The sequence below is a fragment of the Bombina bombina genome, chromosome 1, assembly GCF_027579735.1.
Source record: "Bombina bombina isolate aBomBom1 chromosome 1, aBomBom1.pri, whole genome shotgun sequence".
In the NCBI taxonomy this organism is placed as follows: Eukaryota; Metazoa; Chordata; class Amphibia; order Anura; family Bombinatoridae; genus Bombina; species Bombina bombina.
In genome coordinates, this window is record NC_069499.1 from 813,416,196 (window position 1) to 813,439,988 (window position 23,793).

Consider the following 23,793-nt stretch of genomic DNA (forward strand, 5'->3'; position numbering starts at 1 on the left):
ATAATGTCATGGTCTCTCCACACCCATCACCATGTATTTCATCAAAGTTTAGAAAGCAGCCGTTTTGTTTAAAAACTTACCTTTCTTCTCTTCGCAGCCGGAACAGCTTCCACCGCCTGGAGATCCTCTCTTCATACGTCAGCAATGACTAATCCGGCTTCCTTCAATCACGGCTTTCCCCCCAGAGGCAACATTGCCTGAGGCCATGTCCTGATTGGAGGAAGCCGGATTAGTCATTACTGACATGTGAAGAAAGGATCTCCGGGCGGGGGAAGCTGCTCCGGCTGTGAAGAGAAGAAAGGCAAGTTTTTAAACAAAACGGCTGCTTTGTAAACTTTGATGAATGAAAGTGCCCCTGCTTTTAATAGTATTTTTAAAAAATAGGCTTTCATTCATCAAAGTTTACCTTTACTTTAAATATTAACATATAAAACATGTCCTTGGCCACTTGAAACAAAGAAGTTACAGTTGTACAAACTCAGAACCTTTTATATATAAGCCAAACACACATATTTTATACTATTATTTCTCTTGCAGCAATCTTCCTAGGATCTTACCGCATGGAGTATGATGAAATAAAGCACATCATTTTAGAAGTGGATGAAGAGAAGCTGTCTGAATCTTTAATTCAAGTAAGTTTTCCTCTCTCTCGTTTTTTTAAAGCAAGCAAGCGCTATCACTGATCTTGTATCAAGAAGTAAACAGCACAATGGGCCCTACATTCTAAAAGGTGGAAGGGCAAGATTTCCTGACTCTGGAACCTGTCCACCCACTTTCACAGGAACTATTGCACAAGGACTTCGTTGTACAATACCGCCCACCTGCTCTCCTGCAACCAATGGCACAAGAACAGGGCCTGTAAATCATCCTGAACAAAAGTGTTCAGGGTGTTTTATCTCTGCCACCTCTGAGGTGGTGGAAAGGGTACGAGGCAACCCTCAAATGACCGCTGCTTCTTACATAACAGAAAGCAGGTTCACACAAGCAAGCCTAACCTACAATGGCTGAAAAATAGCATCCACTACTTTGTACATTGAGCCCAATTTTATATTATTACTACAATACAAAAAAGTGATGGCACATTATTGCTACAGAGTGCCTGCGAATAATTGTTTTTTATAGACATATACAATCCTATAGAAACAAACATATGTAAGTCAGATTGGGACTGGCAACTTTGAAGTTATATCATTATACCCACACATAATTCAGTCACTTTGCCCAATGCTTTACCTCTACCCATTTGACCCCCTATAAATGTTACCTTGTATACCGCCTTTGTTTATAGCGATGCAGAATCTGTTGGCACTCTACAAATACCTGATAATATTAATAATAATAATGCTTTAAAGGGACATGAAACCCAAAATATTTATTTCATGATTCAGAGAGAGAAAACAATTTTGAACAACATTCCAATTTACTTCTATTGTCTAATTTGCTTCATTCTTAGATATCCTTTGTTGCTTTTCAACATAGGATATCAAGAGAATAAAGCAAATTTGATAATAGAAGTAAATTGGAAAGTTGTTTAAAATTGCATGTTCTTTCTAAATCATAAAAAAAATGTGAGTTTCATATCCCTTTAAATTAACATTAAGCAAGTGTAGAAGATTGTCAAGGCCTCAATTTCTACTACTTATACGCTGCCTGGCACAGTTATACTTACGCAAATATACTGTACTTGGCTAAGGATAGATTAACTATTCCACAGACAACACTAAGCAAGCTACACAGTGATATAAACAAATAGTGAACGGCCATTGTTTACATTATAGTTGTATTACTAGAGGATACAACATTATTGGATATATTATTAAAGAATGTAAAATACAATATTTAAAATGTGAAACCTTCCAAAACAGATGCATAGCAGATTTTGAGACGCAGAATAATCCGTTTGGCAGATGCACTTGTTCCTCTGTTTGAGTTCTACTTACTTTTTGTTGTCAGGCTTTCCATTTCTTCCAATTTAGTGAAAGCAAAACAGATAGATGTAGGTAATTAAATTGTCAAACTGACAGGGATAGACTATATTTTACTGATAACTTGATTCATCTTGCAAAAAAAAAAAAAAATCAATTACTTTGTGTTCTACTCAACTTGAAGAATGCAGGAAGTGCTTTATTAAGTAGTGCATAAATATATATCCTTTCTTCTTTACTTATTGTGTTTTATGTGATATAATTGTTTATTACAATGACTGATACAATTATAGACATGGACACAGGAACATGTGGTCTCTCTGAGGTTTAATAAGACACATAATAGTGTTGTGTTATATGTATTTTTTTATATTACAATGGATTATAGAATATTAATGTGAATCTATTATCTCAGAAACATCTGCAGTGAAAGTATTATTGTCAGTCTTGTTTGTAATACTGATGAATGCAGTGCTTCAATGGATTACTTGGATTCATTTAAAGGGACATTATACACTCATTTTTTCTTTGCATAAATGTTTTGTAGATGATCTATTTATAAAGCCCATAAAGTTTTTTTTATTTTAATGTATAGTTTTGCTTATTTTTAAATAACATTGCTCTGATTTTCAGACTCCTAACCAAGCCCCAAAGTTTTACGAGAATACCGTCAGCTACCTACTCCAGCTTGCTCCTGTTTGTGTAAAGGGTCTTTTCATATGCAAAAGAAGGGGGAGGGGGGAGTGTCTTATTTCCCACTTGCAGTGGGCTTTCCAACTACCTTTTCAACAGAGCTAAACTGAGAGCTTCTAAGTCATTTTTTAAACAGTTTTATACTGGATTTTTATATCAGTATCTGTGTATCTTATTCTTTATAGTAGCGTCTATTACATGCAGTTATATGAAAATGAGTGTATACTGTCCCTTTAACTATTTCCAAAATGTATTAAATTATTTAAATGCTTACATTTAAAGGGATGGTAAACACATTGAGATTGTTTATATAAAATATTTAGTTATGTATAATAAAACAACTTTGCAATATATTTTCATTATTTAATTTGTCACCTTTCATGTAATTTAGCTTTGAAAATTTAGCAATTTCTAATTCTTAGAACATGAAATGCACCCTGCTGACTTTTTAAGGCTAACTCTGTTCTATATCTGTGCCTAATTGGTTTAACTTTAAGGCTAACTCTGTTCTATATCTGTGCCTAATTGGCTTTAACTGATAACAGTTGCACAAATAAAGTATTTTTTATTGATATTATGACAGTGGCTAGCGTTATTGTCTTCAGAAATTGATGCCTCAAATAAGGAAAATTGGTTCCTCCAAATAAGGCAAATGGTGGGTGGACTTTGGCTATATTGGCTACTTAAAATTAATTGCAGTAAAAAGGATGTTAATTTGATTTAAAAACATTAAGCTGAAATGTTACTCTATAGCAGCACAACATAAATGTCTTGTAGTTACAAGGTGTTTACTGTCACTTTAATTTAACCAGTCCTATTTATCACACAGCCTTGGTGCAGTGGACAGTTAAAGCCATATTAAGTTTGGGGTACTGGGTGAATTAACCAAATGTTAATGGTGTTGGCTGGTACTGATGTTTTAACATTTTTGGCTGCTCTTTCACTCAAGGTTGCTGCTTTGTGTGGTTGTATAGTCTAGGAGCGGTGGGCAATAAGTAATGGGTAGGCACCTTACAATCAGGGATAGGCAAGGTATCCATGTCCGCCACAACCTTAGTATATCTTTTGTTTCTGATTAAATAATAGGAATAAAAAAAAATATGTAGTGTGAATAAAGTTAGTGCTTGTCAAGAGACTGCTAGTGATATTGGGTGATAAGTTATGGAATAATTAAAGCCTAAGTGAACTACTGGATGTGTATCTGCATCTGTATAATAACACCCACCTCTATACAAAGACACAGTAGTGACACTGGCATATGTGTATAGCCAGACAAGGGCTGGTCATAGGGTCAGTGGTATCTGCATTAGTATAATAACACCCAGCACTATATAATGACACAGTAGTGACACTGGCACATGCGTATAGCCAGATAAGGGCTGGTTATAGGGTCAGTGGTATCTGCATCAGTATAATAACACCCAGCACTATATAATGACACAGTAGTGACACTGGCACATGGGTATAGCCAGAGGAGGGCTGGTTATAGGTTCAGTGGTATCTGCATCAGTATAATAACACCCAGCACTATATAATGACACAGTAGTGACACTGGCACATGGGTATAGCCAGAGGAGGGCTGGTTATAGGTTCAGTGGTATCTGCATCAGTATAATAACACCCAGCACTATATAATGACACAGTAGTGACACTGGCACATGGGTATAGCCAGAGGAGGGCTGGTTATAGGATCAGTGGTATCTGCATCAGTATAATAACACCAAGCACTATACAAAGACACAGTAGTCACACTGGCTCATGGGTATAGCCAGAGGAGGGCTGGTTATAGGATCAGTGGTATCTGCATCAGTATAATAACACCCAGCACTATATAATGACACAGTAGTGACACTGGCTCATGGGTATAGCCAGAGGAGGGCTGGTTATAGGATCAGTGGTATCTGCATCAGTATAATAACACCCAGCACTATATAATGACACAGTAGTGACACTGGCTCATGGGTATAGCCAGAGGAGGTCTGGTTATAGGATCAGTGGTATCTGCATCAGTATAATAACACCCAGCACTATATAATGGCACAGTAGTGATACTGGCACATGGGTATAGCCAGAGGAGGGCTGGTTATAGGATCAGTGGTATCTGCATCAGTATAATAACACCCAGCACTATACAAAGACACAATAGTGACACTGGCACATGGGTATAGCCAGAGGAGGGCTGGTTATAGGATCAGTGGTATCTGCATCAGTATAATAACACCCAGCACTATATAATGACACAGTAGTGATACTGGCACATGGGTATAGCCAGAGGAGGGCTGGTTATAGGGTCAGTGGTATCGGCATCAGTATAATAACACCCAGCACTATACAAAGACACAGTAGTCACACTGGCTCATGGGTATAGCCAGAGGAGGGCTGGTTAGTGGTTATAGGATCAGTGGTATCTGCATCAGTAGAATAATACCAAGCTCTATAAAATAATGTTTTTAATTTCAAATGTACCTTGGTGTCCTTCACTAAGGTCTGTACTTTGGAAAATGTATGTGCCTATCCCTGCTTACAATTACAAATTGTTCTGACTAAAAACTTGCAGGCTGTTAGCTCATTGGAAGTGTGTGATGCTGCAATAAAGGATTAGGGGTCCAGAAATCAAATGTGAATGAAAATTCCAGCAGGGCACACTATGGATACCATATTGGCCATGTCTTCATGGGCAGCTATGGGTTACACATGTTGCAGGGCAGAGAGGAACTTGAATAGTACTGTTCAGCATGTACGGTAGCACGTGGAACAAAAGACACTATTTGACAGAGGCAGTGCTTAGGAATAGATGCCTTAAATAATATAAATGATCCCAAGCCACTTGTATGTACCAATGAATTTATTTTGCCTTTATGAGCCATGGCAAGGTTTAGATTGTAGTGGCGAGTGAGTTAGGTAGGTGTAGTTTCATTCAAAGTGTCAACCCTTGGATCCACTAACATATTAGATTAGGAAGTCTGTGTTAGAGCCCATGTGGGTTAATCATAGTGATTGGACCCTGATTATTTCAGATTCAGAGGACTGTCCTAGTAGTATTAATCATCATGACTTACTTTGAGGCTGGTTTGAATACCAGTTCTAAATGCAGCGAGAAGTTATAGACCATGTTGCTGATGAGTCTAAAATGACTGAAACATCCGTCTACATCCGTCTACATGTGGTACCTATCCCTACTATGCATTTGAGATGCCTAGAGCAGTGCTGCACTGGCATGAGGAAATTGGTGTTTAAGATGGATACAGTAAGCAAAACATAAAAAGGAATTGTAAAGATAATTTGCATACATTTACCAGAATCCTCTGCTCCAGTGGGACACTGAAGTTTTCTGTTGAGAGTTTTCTGTTGAGATGTGCTTTAAAATTATTTATTGTGTCACTATATTTGTAATGGAACGGGAGTTTCCTCAAGTTTTTACTATATGCACTATACTGCCTTCACTATATAACAAGCACAAAATGTAACGTGATGATGAAGTAAAAAAAAAGAAATGCCAAAAAATTGTACAAGTTATTTCTCTTTAGTAATCTATATTGTGTTTTAAAGCTACATAAATTAGCAATATGCTGACATGAAGGATTCTATGTTAAAAAGCAAAAATATGAGGGACTGGAAAGCTAATTTGAATAACAATCCCCAGAATCCTCCAGTGGAAACACTGATAACAGGGGTTTTTTTTGTAGAAAAATTTGCAAATATGCTGTACAATCATCAGTTGTGTATCACTATGTGGCCGATTTATTAAGCGGTGGATGCTGCTTATTCCGTGCGAGCCTTCCGGCTCGCCAGAAACAGGAGTTAAGAAGAAGCGGACCTCTGAGGTGGCGGACTGCAATCATCCCAATCAGATACGATCGGGATGATTGACACCCCCTGCTAGCAGACGATTGGCTGCGAATGTGCACGGGGCGGCATAGCAAAAGCACTTCACCAGAAATGCTTATGCAATGTAAAATGCTGACAGACTATGCTGTCGGCATTTAACGATGCAGGGTGGACATTATTTGTTATAGTGAATAATGTCCGCCCGGGTTATGATAAATCTACCCCTATGACTAACATATTAAGTAATAATTCACAGTTAGTCAAATATTCATGCAATTCATTTATATATTACTCCGCTGTTATGTATATTTTAAACTATTTTTAATAAATGTATATGATAAATCTGTAAAAACATTTCTTTGAGTAATTTTCAGTCACAAATAAAATACATTTTCAAAATATATACTCAAGGCTGTAACACAACACAGCATGTCATTGGCCAAAGTAAGACCCCTGGTGCTTAAAGGGTTGTATACTGCAATGGTGTTTTTGTCTCAAGCCCTATTTTGGAAGGTAAATCTTGAACAAGCTGTGAGAGGGGACTGGTAATCAAAAACACAATTTTGCAACAGTGCAAAATATATATAATGGGGGAGGGGGATTATAATATACATATTATTTTTTTTGCTTTTCACGTTATACTACTTTAACCGTACAATAATAAATTAAATGTTTAACATTTGTTGCTACATTTTCGACCTATTGAGAAAAGGCCAAACTGACTAATAACCAAAAAAAGTCAGTCAACACAGTAGATTTGCATAATCAACAAATGCAAGATAACAAGACAATGCAATAGCACTTAGTCTGAACTTCAAATGAATAGTAGATTTTTTTTCTGACAATTTTAAAAGTTATGTCTATTTCCACTCCCCCTCTACCATGTGACAGCCATCAGCCAATCACAAATGCATACACATACCATGTGACAGCCATCAGCCAATCACAAATGCATTTACGCTTATTCTGTGAATTCTTGCACATGCTCAGTAGGAGCTGGTGACTCAAAAAGTTTAAATATAAAAAGACTGTGCACTTTTTTTAATGGAAGTAAATTGAAAAGTTGTTTAAAATTGCTGCTCCATCTGAATAATGAAAGTTTAATTTTAAGAAAATTTATTGAGTGGCATATATAAGGCAATAATATGTTTTAGTATAATGTATTAAAGGGATATGAAACCCATATTTTTTCTTTCATTTTAAACAGCTTTCTAATTTACTTTGATTACCAATTTTTCTTGGTTCTTTTGGTATCTTTTGTTGAAAATCAGGGAGGTAAGCTCAGGAGCCGGCCCATTTTTGCAGCACTATATAGCAGCAGTTTTGCAAGAATCCATTTGCAAGAGCACTAGATTGCAGCAATAATTCCTGCCATGTAGTGCTCCAGATGACTACTTAGGTATCTCTTCAACACAGAATATCATGGGAAAAAGCACATTTAATAATAGAAGTAAATTGGAAACTTTTTCTTAATATGTATGCTCTGTCTGAATCACAAAAGAAAATGTTAGGGTTTCATGTCCTTTTAAAGGGACATTGTACACTAGATTTTTATTTGCATACATGTTTTGTAGATGATCCATTTATATAGCCCATCTGGTAGTGTTATTATAAAATTGTATAGTTTTGCTTATTTTTTAAGAACATATGCTGATTTTCAGACTCCTAACCAATCCCCACAGTGTCAGATGTATACGCTCGTTTACAGACTCCTGCAGGCTCCTGTTTATGTTATCTGTCTTTTCATATGCAGGGAAGGGGGGAGGTGGGAAGTGTTTTTTTTGTTTTGTTTACTCAGCCCCTTTCAGTGGGTGTCCCAGACTACCTCATCAACAGTGCAAAACTGGGAGCTTCTAAGTAAGTTTTTAAAAGGTTTTATACTGGATTTTTATACTAGTATTTGTGCATATTCTTATTTATAGTAGTGTCCATTACATGCAGTTATATGAAAATTTGTGTATACTGTCCCTTTAATAAAACACAAATATTCTATGATTTTGTTTTAATTGTGCATAGTTCTTCTTTAATAAACTTTTTTTTTTCATTGAGTATTTGTAACTTCTTTTAATTTTTGCGGAATAATAAATTTTTCTAATAATTTAATTTTTAGAACTCTTTAAGTAACAGCTAAACAAAATTGTTTTACTGTGAATATGTTTTTAGTTTCCATATCTAAAGAACTATGCACAATTAAAACAAAAGCATACATAGATAACAGGACATGTTGCTGTAGAAGCAAACAAATTATTTTTATTTTTATTCTTTGTATCTGTCAATTGAGCAGATTTTATCAGCCATTTAATAATTTATTTAGATATATATCTACAGTCGCTATCTGTAGATTAACATTTTATATTTATAATATAATCAGTTTAACATTTCAAGAGATTCATTATTATTTTTTACTTTGCTCCATAATGTTTCATAAATCATTGGTTAAAAAAATGTTAAAAGTCATGGAAATGTTAAGTACATATTAAAATAATGTTAAGTCATTGTAAAGGGTATATTGTAATATCAATGAAATAGTAGTGCTATTATTGGGTACAGTGCACCAGGTACACTGAGATATGGAGCAAAGATAAATAATTATTAATATGTCCAGTTAGGACTGCTAGGTTACAGCAGGAGTCTATGGCACTGTGAGCTATGACTGCAACAAGTTGGAAAACTTCCATTTAAAGGGGCAGTGTACACCAATTTTCCTTTAACTGCATATAATAGACACTACTATAAAGAAGAATATGCACAGATACTGATATAAAAATCCAGTATAAAACCTTTTAAAAACTTATTTAGAAGCTCCCAGTTTAGCATTGTTGACGAGGTTAGGCTGGGACACCCACTGAAAGAGGCTGAGAGCAGACCCTCCCCACACCCCTGCACATGAAAAGACCCATTATACAAACAGAAGCAATCTGAAGTCTGTAGACCTCAGTATACATCTAAATCTTTGATGCTTGGTTAGGAGTCTGAAAATTAGCACAATGTTTTTTTTAAAAATAAGCAAAATTATACATTTGTTTTAACAAAACAAAAACAAAAAACCAGATGGGCTATATAAATGGATCATCTATAAAGCATTTAATGTACAATGTCCCTTTAAGGTGGTATTATCTTATTTATCTTTAGCTAGCATCTCTGTGAAAGGACCACTAAACAAAGGAGAATAGCAAAATCAACACACACAATAAAACAGCAATGCAAAATCACTTAGTTTGAACTTAGATTTTTTTTTTCTGACAAATTTAAAGCAAGTTAAATTTTCCTTCCCATGTATCATGTGACAGCCATCAGTTTATTTTACAAAAGACATATACAAATATTCTGTGAATCTTGCACATGCTCAGTAGGAACTTGTGTCACTGAAAGTGTGCACATAAAAATATTGTGCACATATACATATATAAAAAGTGTATGGAAGTGAAATGGAAAGTTAGAAAGCAGCCAGTAATTAGATAAGCTCCATTGCTATCAATTCAGCCAATTTTATCTTGCAACCGCTAATTTCCCGGCATATAGAACAACTTCCGACATCAATAAAACAAGCATATTAAAAATGTTATTAAAAATTTTCAAAACCCCTAAACAAAACAGTCTAGTCCAACATATGCATAAATTAAATGAGAACAAACGTTCAATAAGACTAAACTAAAACAGAAAAAAAATAAAAACTCATCAGCTTTAAGATGGTGAGATGTGACCACGACATGCAACGCTTCACCAGGGAAACGGCATCTTTATAAATGTCTCAAGCTGTGTTGTGATGTAGGTAAAAAATCCTGACCTCTCCCCGAGAAAGTCTCTGAACAACACACAGTCAGCCTCCCTTTCACATCTGTGATATTGCCAAGGACAACGAATTACTAAACATACTGTAAAATATATAGATAATGTTTTTTAATTTTAAATAATTTATCTAAATTTAGTTTTAATATTTTACATGTAATATTTCAATAACATGCCTTAAGAATCCTACGTTTTCATGTGTGATAGCCTGAACGTGTTATATGCCAAACACATATTTTACATTCCTGTGTTCTTGTGTCATTTTTACTATTAAATATCTATCTATCTATCTATCTATCTATCTATCTATCTATCTATCTATCTACTGTATATATATATATATATATATATATATATATATATATGATACTGTTAATGTAAAATACATATCTATACCTATAAATCTATAGGAATAGATATGCAGGTATAGGTATTCTATTGGCTGTTCCGATCAGCCAATAGAATGCGAGCTCAATCTGATTGGCTGATCGGATCAGCCAATCGGATTGAACTTGATTCTGATTGGCTGATAAAATCAGCCAATCAGAATTTTCCTACCTTAATTCCGATTGGATGATAGAATCCTATCAGCCAATCGGAATTCGAGGGACGCCATCTTGGATGACGTCCCTTAAAGGAACCGTCATTCTTCAGTTGGACGTCGCCGGAAGAAGATGGGTCCGCGCTGGAGGTCTTCACGATGGAGCCGGTCCTCATCGGATGAAGATAGAAGATGCCGCTTGGAAGAAGATGGTTGCCGGTCCAGATCTACTCTTCTTCCCGGATAGGATGGAGACTTTGGACCCTCTTCTGGACTTCTTCAGCCGTCGGATGATGGATGTCTAGCCCCCGCTTGGGTTGGATGAAGATTTTGGAGCCAGGACGGATCGGTGTGATACCCGGTGAGGTGAAGATAAGGTAGGAACATCTTCAGGGGCTTAGTGTTAGGTTTATTTAAGGGGGGTTTGGGTTAGATTAGGGGTATGTGGGTGGTGGGTTGTAATGTTGGGGGGGGTATTGTATGTGTTTTTTTACAGGCAAAAGAGCTGAATTCTTTGGGGCATGCCCCGCAAAGGGCCCTGTTCAGGGCTGGTAAGGTAAAAGAGCTTTGAACTTTTGTAATTTAGAATAGGGTAGGGAATTTTTTTATTTTGGGGGTCTTTGTTATTTTATTATGGGGCTTAGAGTAGGTGTAATTAGTTTAAAATTGTTGTAATTTTTTTCTAATGTTTGTAAATATTTTTTTATTTTTTGTAACTTAGTTCTTTTTTATTTTTTGTACTTTAGTTAGTTTATTTAATTGTATTTATTTGTAGGTATTGTATTTAATTAATTTATTGATAGTGTAATGTTAGGTTTAATTGTAACTTAGGTTAGGATTTATTTTACAGGTAATTTTGTAATTATTTTAACTATTTTAGCTATTAAATAGTTCTTAACTATTTAATAGCTATTGTACCTGGTTAAATTAAATACAAAGTTGCCTGTAAAATAAATATAAATCCTAAAATAGCTATAATATAATTATAATTTATATTGTAGCTATATTAGGGTTTATTTTACAGGTAAGTATTTAGCTTTAAATAGGAATAATTTATTTAATAAGAGTTAATTTATTTCGTTAGATTTAAATTATATTTAATTTAGGGGGGTGTTAGTGTTAGGGTTAGACTTAGCTTTAGGGGTTAATCCATTTATTACAGTAGCGGCGAGATTCGGTCGGCAGATTAGGGCTTAATAATTGAAGTTAGGTGTAGGCGATGTTAGGGAGGGCAGATTAGGGGTTAATACTATTTATTATAGGGTTATTGAGGCGGGAGTGAGGCAGATTAGGGGTTAATAACTTTATTATAGTAGCGGTGAGATCCGCTCGGCAGATTAGGGGTTAATAAGTGTAGGTAGGTGGAGGCGACGTTGAGGGGGGCATATTAGGGGTTAATAAATATAATATAGGGGTCGGCGGTGTTAGGGGCAGCAGATTAGGGGTACATAGCTATAATGTAGGTGGCGGCGCTTTGCGGTCGGCAGATTAGGGGTTAATTATTGTGGGTAGCTGGCGGCGACGTTGTGGGGGGCAGGTTAGGGGTTAATAAATATAATATAGGGGTCGGCGGTGTTAGGGGCAGCAGATTAGGGGTACATAAGTATAACGTAGGTGGCGGTCAGCAGATTAGGGGTTAAAAAAATGTAATCGAGTGGCGGCGATGTGGGGGGACCTCGGTTTAGGGGTGTATAGGTAGTTTATGGGTGTTAGTGTACTTTAGAGAACAGTAGTTAAGAGCTTTATAAACCGGCGTTAGCCCAGAAAGCTCTTAACTACTGACTTTTTTCTGCGGCTGGAGTTTTGTCGTTAGATTTCTAACGCTCACTTCAGCCACGACTCTAAATACCGGAGTTAGAAAGATCCCATTGAAAAGATAGGATACGCAATTGACGTAAGGGGATCTGCGGTATGGAAAAGTCGCGGCTGGAAAGTGAGCGTTAGACCCTTTCCTGACTGACTCCAAATACCGGCGGTAGCCTAAAACCAGCGTTAGGAGCCTCTAACGCTGGTTTTGACGGCTACCGCCCAACTCTAAATCTAGGCCTATGAAAGCTCAAGTTACTCAAAAAAAGTTAAAAAAGAAAGCTCAAGTAGAAACCCCAGCCCTGTTGTAGGTCTGTGACAGGAAGTAATGGACATTGCACAAATGAAGTTAAAAAGAAATAATAGGCAAATTCCTTTTAAAATGATGAATAATACATGTTGCAATGATTTCTTTCAAAGGGACACTAAAATCCAAATTACATTTTCATGATTCAGATAAAGTATGCAATTTAAAAAAAAAAAACTGTCCAATATACTTCAATTTTCTAAATGTACACATTCTTTTTTTATGCACCCTTTCCGAGGTTCCAGATCCTACTGAGAATGTGCAAAAGTGCACAGTATATACTAATATGCATTGTGTGATTGGCTGATGACTGTCACATGATAAGGGGAGGGAAAATTGGATTACCTTAGTAGAAAATATTCTACTGCTCAATTCAAAATAAGTGCTATTGCATTGTCTTTTTATTATATATTTGTCAATTATTAGATTCTACTCTACTTAGTGGTCCTTGAAGTATAAGTCGCTGCTTTTTTTATTACAACAATGAAACAGACTGTTTTATATCCCTTTAAAACTGCAGACTTTCCAGAAAAAAAGGCATAAGTATACCTTAACCTTAGTTGATTCCATTAACTGTATTCACTTGGTTTATTTGTTTACAAGACGCACTTAATTGTTTAACATGTGCCAGAACAGTTATTGACACTTCATCAAAACGGTCTGCCAACATTCCCATGGCATATGACTTGGCTCACAGGAGTGTTATGTATCAAATAAAGTACTTTTAAATGCAGCTCAAATATTCCATCTTATACATATTAAATCATTTATTTAGAAAGTGTGGTTTTATACAAATAAATGCTGTGAATGCATCTTTACTAAGGAATGGAAACAAATGTAACTGGGGTAAAGGAGATAACACTTCTCATGGTGAATTTCTCTTTTAGGAAGTGTGTTTGTGGCCCAAACTAGCTTTATGGTGCAAGTTTGTTGAGGTATTGGCAGTTTTAGGGGGAACTCTCGGAGTGCTATGCACTCCAATTTGTTACCATAGCTGTTTTAAATATCCAGCACTCTACATATTGAAAGCAGATGGGTAAAGGAGGGAGAATGGGATATTTCATCATCATCATGATAATAATAATATTAATAATAATAAAGTTAAGAATAGAATGTAAACAATGAGGTACCCCACAGTACACCTCTAACCTTAATATTGAGCTTTCTGGCTTACTTTTTCTACCCTAAATTTTATAGTTTAGAACCACCACTGCTCTGTGCAAGAATGGATCATTGATTCAGCCAATCAAAATTAGATTTTCTGTATTGTTGCTTCCTTGGAGTGAGAGGATAGGATGCATGGTTAAGGGGTGCTAAGATGTCCTAAAGAACATGTTGCAATTAGTAACATGGCTAGCACAAATATATAACCTGATACATTGGACCCCATTTAATAAAGCCTGGACTGACAAGGTTTGCTTCTGTGAACCTGTCCACCCGAGATTGCATTGCTTGTGCAATGCCACCCCCTGCTCACGCTAGTCCAATAGAATGCGAGTAGGGGCTGTCAATCAACCCAAGGGAATATGTCCAAAGTGAATTTAATCCGCCAGCTAAGATCTGGCATAAAGGTTCGGTACTAATGGTCTGATGCCTGCTGCTTTCTAATGGTCTGATGCCTGCCTGCTGCAGAGTCGCTCATTTGAGCCTGCAGCGAAGGGCCTCCAAAGCAGCATACAGCTTGATAGTTGGAGACCATTATGTGGATCTAGAAACATTATGGAGTGGATCACAATCCTTAAAATAGTTTATCAAATTATTTATTTGCAAAAAAAACCCATTGACTTTATTGGGGAATTTTGTACAACAATTAAAATTATGGGGAGGCGAAAAGTGAGTTTAAAATCCTCCACTAAATACAAAATATAGAGAAAATAACTCATTGTGTAAACCATTTACAAATCTAAACAAGTCAGAAGACTTGCTTTAAACCTAGAAACTCTCTGACTACACTGTTTCCAATGCAGCAAAGGAATCTGGGTAAGATATGCAAATGAGGTTCACAATGACTCACCTTTTTACTTTTAGCCTGCTTTTCAAAAACAGACTTCCCTTTATGCCATAGCACTGCTGCATTACACAGCTATTATGCTTAGCTAGTAAAAAAAACCTACCAATTAAAACCCTAAATTAAAAATTAAAAAAAACTAAGACTGCGAAAAAAAAAAACCTAACATTGCAAAAAATAATCAACACTAAATTGCGAAAAATAAAAGATTACAGAAAATAATAAACAAAATTATTAAAATAAAAACAATTACATTTACTCTAGTAGCCCTATAAAAAAGTCCCCCCCAAAATAAAAACACCCCCTAACCTACAATAAACTACCAATAGCCCTTAAAAGGGACTTTGGTAGGGCATTGCCCTAAGTTAAACAGCTCTTTTACCTTAAAAAAATACTAAGTCCCCCCCATAAAAGTAAACCCCCCAACCCAACCAACCCCCCAAAATAAAAAAGCCAAACTCTAAAAAATCCTAAACTACTCATTTCCCCTAAAGGGCATTTGTTTGGACATTGCCTTTAAAAGGGCATTCAGCTCTTTTACTGCCCTTAAAAGGGCATTCAGATCTTTTACAAATGCCCATCCCTAATCTAAAAATAAACCCACCCAAAAAAACAATAAAACCCTAACACTAACCCCATAAAATCTACTCATAGTTGCTGAAGTCCAGACATCCATCTTCATCCAGGCGGCGAGAAGTCTTCATCCATCTCGGGGACGTCTTCTATATTCATCCCGGCGGTGTGGAGCGGAGCTATCCTGGAGGGTGATGACATTCTGTGTGGAGCGTCCTCTTCATACGATCACCACCGTACACTGACGTTGAATGCAAGGTACCCGTTTCAAAATGGCGTACCTTACATTTTTCAAATTCAAATAAGCCAATAGGATGAGAGCTTCTTAAATACTATTGGCTGTTCAATTCCAGGATAGCTCCAATCCGCCCCACCGGGATGAAGATAGAAGATGTCCCAGAGATGGATGAAGGTTTTTAAATTTAATTTTATTTAATTTTATTAGAATAGTTATGAGTTTCGTGAAACATTTTTGTTACACAAAATCCATAACTACTGCCCTCAGATGCGGTATGGATCGTGTCGGTATAGGCTGTAATGCAAGCATTTTAGCCAGACTGCATAACCTGTAATATGGCGCAATGGAAAATCCCACACTGAAACTTCTTTTTTTGTAATGCGGAATGGACGTTATGTTACAGGCTAAAATGCTTATGGTATAGCTATACTCCTAATATGCATTCACAGCCATTCCATGCGCAATGGCCAATTTTCTAGCCAGTATTGCAGTAAAAGGCTCAGTTCCACAGTGAACGTTTTACTTTAGCCTATATAGCATTAAAATAATGTTCCTAGAAAAATGAGTTACAAAGTCTGTAACAAAAAATAGTGCTTTACCCCTACAATTATATAGGGAAAATTCTCACTGAATAATACAGGAATGATTTTTTACTATTCATACTTTATCTTTAATTGTTTAACTATTCAATCATACACGTTTAAAAATACTTAAACTCTCTAGATATCAATTTATTGCATAGGTGTGTGATTAATACCTCTGAGAATCATGTATCTAGATGTGAAACATTGTACTTGGTTTGTATAATATCAAGCAGTCAGATACAAACAATATTTTTTGTAGCCGGCTATTAATAAATTCAGAAATAATGCTATAACAATAGGACCTGTTAATATGTGGGATGTCAGATTGCGAGATTAAAGCTATCTAGCTAAGACTCTATTTGTAATTATAAAGTCCTTGCTTGCACAGGTAACTTTAGTACAGCTGTTCAGTGTAATAGATTCTGTCTGCTTAAGCCCCTTCTATGGCGGGGGCTGGATTAACCTTTAACTGACTTGTTTCACTATCATAGCATAACGTCTGATCTCAGAATATAACACACATTTCCAAGCTATTTTAGGGAGTAAGCGGTTAAAAATGAGAGTATGAACTCTCTGAAGCCAGACCCCTGACACGTGTTTTGCACACGCTTCCACAAAGGGGTTACACGTCGGCTTTTTGGTAAATCTATTTACTGGTTCATAAATCCCACCTTGTGTGTGGGATTGTATGATCATGAGGAATTATCTTGATTCTCGATTCTGATTTAGCTGTGCTAAAGTTAACTGTGCAAGCAAGGACTTTATAATTACAGACAGAGTATTAGCAAGATAGCTTTAATCTCGCAATCTGACATCCCACATATTAACAGGTCCTCTTGTTATAGCATTATTTCCGAATTTATTAATAGCCGGCTACAAAAGATATTGTTTTTATCCGACTGCTTGATATTATACAAACCAAGTACAATGTTTCACATCTAGATACATGATTCTCAGAGGTGTTATTCACACACCTATGCTATATATTGATATCTAGAGAGTTTAAAGGGACAGTCAACACCAGACTTTTTGTTGTTTAAAAAGAAAGATAATCCCTTTATTACCCATTCCCCAGTTTTGCATATCCAACACAGTTATAATAATACACGTTTTACCTCTGTAATTATCTTGTATCTAAGCCTCTGCTGACTGCCCCCTTATTTCAGTTCTTTTGACAGACATGCAGTTTAGCCAATCAGTGCTCACTCCTAGGTCACTTTACGTGCATGAGCTCAATGTTATCTATAAGAAACATGTGAACTAATGACCTCTAGTGGTCTTAATGTATTCAGATTAGAGGAAGTCTTCATGGTCTAAGAAATTAGCATATGAACCTCCTAGGTTTAGCTTTCAACTAAGAATACCAAGAGAACAAAGCAAAATTGGTGATCATAAAAGTAAATTGGGAAGTTGTTTAAAATTACATGCCCTGTTTAAATCATGAAAGTTTCTTTTGGACTTGACTGTCCCTTTAAGTGTTTTTAAACGTGTATGATGGAATAGTTAAAGCAATAAAGATAAAGTATGAATGGTTAAAAATCATTCCTGTATTATTCAGTGAGAATGTTTCCTATATAATTGTAGGGGTAAAGCACTCTTTTTTGTTACAGACTTTGTAACTCATTTATCTATGAGTCTACTTAGTGCTATATTGCCCCCTAACAGGTGCTTGTTGATTACAAAAATATTTGGCACCTATAGGTACTTAACATTAGTACTACTTTACCTAATATCTTGTTACTATGAAAATAATGTTGTCAGATAAGAACCAAAGAGGCCTATATAGTGTGTGTTTATTCCTTTCTGAAGTGCAATTTGAATTAATCTTGAGACTAGGATAATGCATATTATGGGCATTCTTTAATTCTTTTACAGTCATTGTTCTTACCACCTCTACTGGAAGCCTAGTCCAGCAATCAACCACCTTTTCTTTGACAAAGTGCTTTACTAAGATCATGATCCCTCAATAGCTTATGATCGCTACACTTATATATGATATAACAATCCTATAGAGAAGTTCAATTAATAGATATCACCATCTAGTTCAACTTGACATTATAGATCCAAATAAATATCCAGATTAATTCATTTCTCTATGTGATGTTTAGGAACATTTGATCAAAATCAAAATATATAAATTGCCGTTATTCCCAAGATCAGCAGTTTCTCTCACTCTTCTAATAATATATATCTTATTTTACAAAGTATAAAGTTCTCTTATATTCTTCATTGCTGTTAAATATATGAGGTATCTAGTTAAAGTATTATTTTATCAAAATGAATTATTGTTTAAAAAAACAACAAAAAACAATATGTATGCAATCTCTCTCTCTCTCTCTCTCTCTCTCTCTCTCTCTCTCTCTCTCTCTCTCTCTCTCTATCTCTCTCTCTCTCTCTCTCTCTCTCTCTCTCTCTATATATATATATATATATATATATATATATATATATATATATATATATATATATGTATTTCCATTCATGGCAAACCTGATGAGTCTTTGAGTCTCAGCTGTTATTCAGTTATTTAACCAGTGGGAGTCACTTTTGACCATCTCTTTTATAAATCTGAGTTGCATTCTACGAAATATTCAGATTAGCCACTCCATTAATACAATTAATTTTTAATGTTAACATTACACAGGATACTCTTTTTCCTGTTCTAAAGAAAGCTGCTTTTTACATTATGGAGGAAAAATAAAATAAAATTGTATCTCTGAATGAAGCAGAGAGTCAGTAAATTGTTTGGTATTTAAAGATTAACACAGCATTGTTGCGGTTTTGCCTAGGAATCAATAAAATCAATTTCTATTCTGTTTGTAGAATAATAACAAAATCTCTGATTAAATGTCAGTGATGCAACACTGCAGATTTACATTGAAAATATAATTGCTAACTGTGTTAAAGAACATAGGCAGAAGATGCTGAAAAAAAACCAACCTTTGAATGTAGAAACACAGTAATATTGATCAAAATCTCGACTACAGAGTTAAAGGGACATGAAACCCAATTTTTTTCTTTCCAATTTACTTCTATTATCAACTTGTCTTCATTCTCTTGATATCATTTGTTGAAAAGCACATCTAAATAGGCCTAGAAGCTGCTGATTGGGGGTTGCACATAGATGCCTTGTGTGATTGGCTCACCTATGTGCATAGCTATTTCTTCAACAAAGGATACCTAAAGAATGAAGCAAATTAGAAAACAGAAGTCTATTGGAATGTTGTTTAAAATTGTATTTTCAACCTGAATCATGAAAGAAAAATGTTAACAACTTAGAAAAACAAAAATGCTTTAAAGTGATGGTAAACAATCGTTTTTAGTTACAATATTTATAATCATAAAGATAAACATTGGCACTTTCATTTATGAAAGATTTTGTAAACACATTTTTTTTTAATAGACACCCTTTCAGGTTTTCAGATATTCCGCCGTTCCTCCACCCTTAACGGATACTCTATTTCTTACTTCAGTGACGATTCAGGTGGTAGCCAATCATATTGTGCCCCCTATGGCATCCAGAACCAGGGGTGTTATTATTTACTTGCTGGACGCCAAAGGGGACACAATATGATTGGTTACAAAATAAATCATCACTAAAGTAATAAATAGAGAATCCCTTAAAGGCTGAGTAAAGGTGGAATGTCTAAAAACATGAACGAGTAATTATTAAAAAAAAAAAAAAGCGATTACAAAGTCTTTCATGAATGAAAGTGCCAATGTTTTATTTTATGATTACAAATTTTGTAACTAAAAATGATTATGTTTACCATCACTTTAAGAGGTACAATGTGGTCTTTTGTAATATTTGTGAAAAATGGTTTGCATTTATGGCATAGCAAAAATCTGTGGGCCAGATTACAAGTGGAGAGCAAAAAGTAAACTGTATGGAGCGCTAACATTGTTGGAGCGCAATTTATTTTACAGGCATTTATGCACAGGTATTAGAAGTCCATGGTTATAATATATTGTGTGAGTGGTAGCATAGTGAGCTCTAAAATAGTCATGTAGAAGCATTAATTCCCTCAAATAATCTTCTAAGAGGAGCCTCACTAAAATTTATAATGGATAATGCTTGAGCACTGATGGGTTACAAAAACTACACTCATCTTCCATGTTGCAATAACAAGTGATAACAGTTAGGGCTCCATGTACTAAGCAGTCAGCGAGCTACCCGCGAAAATTTTCACGTGAAAACTCGCACACTGATATGTACAAAGCCGTCAACTATGTTCAAACCCGCATATTTAAAATTGTGAGCGTACTTATCCACCAAACCTCGCTACCTCTCCATTTTTAACTGTAAATAGACACATTTGACCACCAACTCGCCATAAACTAATCTGTACTAAAAAATCTATTTATCCGCTTGAAACATTTTCCGCTCCCACCTCGTTATTTTTGCCTCGCCACCTTTTAGGTGGCGGGCAAGGTACAATACCATAGGAAAGTCAATGTAGACGCCAGTCTAGACTTATATAAAAGGCAGTAATATCAGCATTGTACTTACATTGTTGATTTCTGCAGCTATGGAGACACTTCTGTATTTTTTTCTTCTCCGTGTGATGCAAATCCGGTCTAGAAGACAGAATACAGGAAACGTTGCTAATTGATTGGTTAGAAGAAGGAGAGTTCATGTCCCCCGTGTATTCCTTCCACGGGTTGGTTTGCACGGCCTTTCTGACCGAGAGATCATACAAAGATTCCGGCTTGATCGTGAATCCATATTACACCTGTATCGAGAGATCGAAGATTATTTGGAGCCGATGACGGCGTCATTATTGGAATGAGTCAATCAGCTTTTTCACGTCACTTATCAAAAGTCATAGAGGCTATGATGGTTATTTTTCCTCGATATGTTTGTTTGCCATCTACCCCAGAAAATTGGCAATCTATAAAGTCAAAAGTAACGCACTGTAGTCACTGTTCAAAAACTTTGGAACAATAATAAAGTTGTTTAGAAAAGTTGCACTTTTATAGTAGCCAAATTCTTTTCCCGCGACTACTATGACGTTCCTGACACCTTGCATGTCACAATTGGCCATACCATTCTACTGACATTTAAGTACATTAGCTTAGTCGCGGCGAGCGAGGCATCAAATTTATCAACAATCCACCACTGCTCGTGGCGAGCTAGACGTGTCTATTTCTGGGTTGATTTTTAATACATAGTGACAGCGACGGGTAACGGCGAGTTTATCCGCGTCTACAATATCAGATTAATTGACCGCTTAGTACATGGAGCCCTTAATACCAGGTTTTTAAAAGCGAAAGATGCTATAAAGGTATGTTGGATTTTCATGTACTTGCAACAATTAGCCACCAACTTGCTGCTTCTCATTGAAAATATAGGGCATTTTTTTGTATCAGGTGCGTTAAAAATGCATTATTAAAAACATTTAGTTAGTGTTTACTGCAGGCCCAGCACAAAATAATGCAGCATGTGTTATTAGTTGCTCTCAATTTGTAATCTAGGTCTATATCTGCAAATGCAATTTATTGACAGTGGAATCTGGGTTAAAATATTTCCAAATGACCCTTATGAAAAACACAAATATATATCCACTGACATATGGATTTGTTATAATAGTCCTCTTTTAGAAAGCAATATGGCAACTCTATACACATCGTTCTAAGCTCACTAGGCCTGTGCATTTGGATCATTAGTGATTATACAAATTCGGAAGAGGGCAAACGTTTGCGGCATTCAGCTCCATTCTGAGCTGCATTTACTCTTGTGAAAGTGAAGCACACCAAGGTCTGGAATTGCACAGATCTTAGTTTGTTGCACTTTAACAAGGATAAATGTAGCTCCAAAAATAGCCAAAAACTCTTAAAAGTTTATGTGTGTTTACTATTTTCAATATTAGTTAAAGGGTCAGTCTACTCCAAATGTTTTATATTTTAAAAAGATAATCCCTTTATTACCCATTCCCCAGTTTTGCATAACCAACACCGTTATATTAATACACTTTTTACCTCTGTGATTACCTTGTATCTAATCCTCTGCAGACTGCCCCCTTATCTCAGTTCTCTTGAGAGACTTGCATTTTAGCCAATTATTTAGGGTTCCTGCACAACTCTAAAGTGGCTTACAAACAGGCAGACATTTAGAGGTTTGAATGTTATAAAGTATATTTATATAACATTTTTGGTTGTGCAAAATTGGGGAATGGGTAGTAAATGTGTTATCTATCATACTTGCAACAAATGTTTATTATGACTGGTGGTTCAATAAAAATGCATTTTACAAGGTTAACTGTAGAGACTAAAATGAAATCACACCAGTTTTAAAGCTTTCACTATAAGCAGATGAATGAACATGCAACTAATAGAGGAATTGTGATAAGCAATATTTGTAAGGGTGATGGATTTAAATGGATATTAAACAGTAAATAAGCACTAAATATAGAGATACATTCAAAGGGGGCGATTTAAAAAAGTGCGATGTCCGCCTCACATCGATAAATTCCGCTGTTGGCATTTAACACTGCACAAGCAGTTGCTTGAGCAATGTCGCCCTCTGCAGATTTGCGACCAATCGACCGCTAGCAGGGGTGTCAATCAACCCGATTGTATGCAGATTGATGTCCACCGCCTCAGAGGAGGCTCAGAGGCTTGCGCAAAAACAGTTACATTCAGGGCCATTCGGCCCTTGTTAAATTGGCCCCAAAGTAAAGATTATCCTGAAAAAATGTAGATATATTTTTAAAATAATATTGTAATATAATATAATGTAATGTAATATTGTTTTGTAATAATAATAATAATAATAGTGTATAATGGTCACAACAATATTAGAACTTAACTTTTCTCCTTATCTTTATCTTCTGCTGACAACAATTAAAGGCAGATATTAAACAGTAAATTAAAGAGGGTATGCAAACAAGGCTGTGTGAAATATGCAATTGTTAAAGTACTACGTAAAAGGCCATTGTCTGCACAGTATTGCTGCCTGTTTTATATTTTGTCTTCAATAGTATTCAGCAGATAATATATGATATTTTTTTAAAGAAAACAAAAACATTAGAATAAGGTTAAACATCAGTTCCATATTAGTTGCACAGTGTGCGCCAGTTTAGGCTCTTTCTAGCTGTAAATGTTGCTCAGAATTTACAATTATTTTTTGACATTTATATATTTGTCATCAAAATGTATCAGATCACTACTAATGTATCAAAAGCACCCTGCTTGAAACAAGAGCATCTGTTGTAACAATTGCACATCAATCCATATTTTCCTTTTCATTCATATAATGTTGCAGTTGTCTTTGACAGATAACTCTTCATGTACATAAAAGTGTTATAAATTGCTTATCAGATTTAGTCTGATATCCAGTCACAAAAACTGTGTAATCCTTTTTTTCTATATCAATGTTACATTTGTTGTGGTATTTGTCACCAAATAAAAAAGGAAATGATGTGTCCTGTGAAATAGGAAAACTTGTGTTAGATATAAGTTTGCACTTTGGCATAATTTATCCATATAGTTTGTTTGCAGG

General features: G+C 35.6%; 1 protein-coding gene across 1 annotated transcript in view; it reads left to right on the plus strand.

The window, feature by feature from the left end:
- DIAPH2 (diaphanous related formin 2) overlaps nucleotides 1–23,793 on the plus strand; it is a 2,325,141-nt gene that overhangs the window by 1,121,839 nt on the left and 1,179,509 nt on the right. The window contains 1 exon segment of the mRNA XM_053699395.1: nucleotides 538–632. Within this exon segment, the coding sequence (XP_053555370.1) occupies nucleotides 538–632 (95 nt within the window).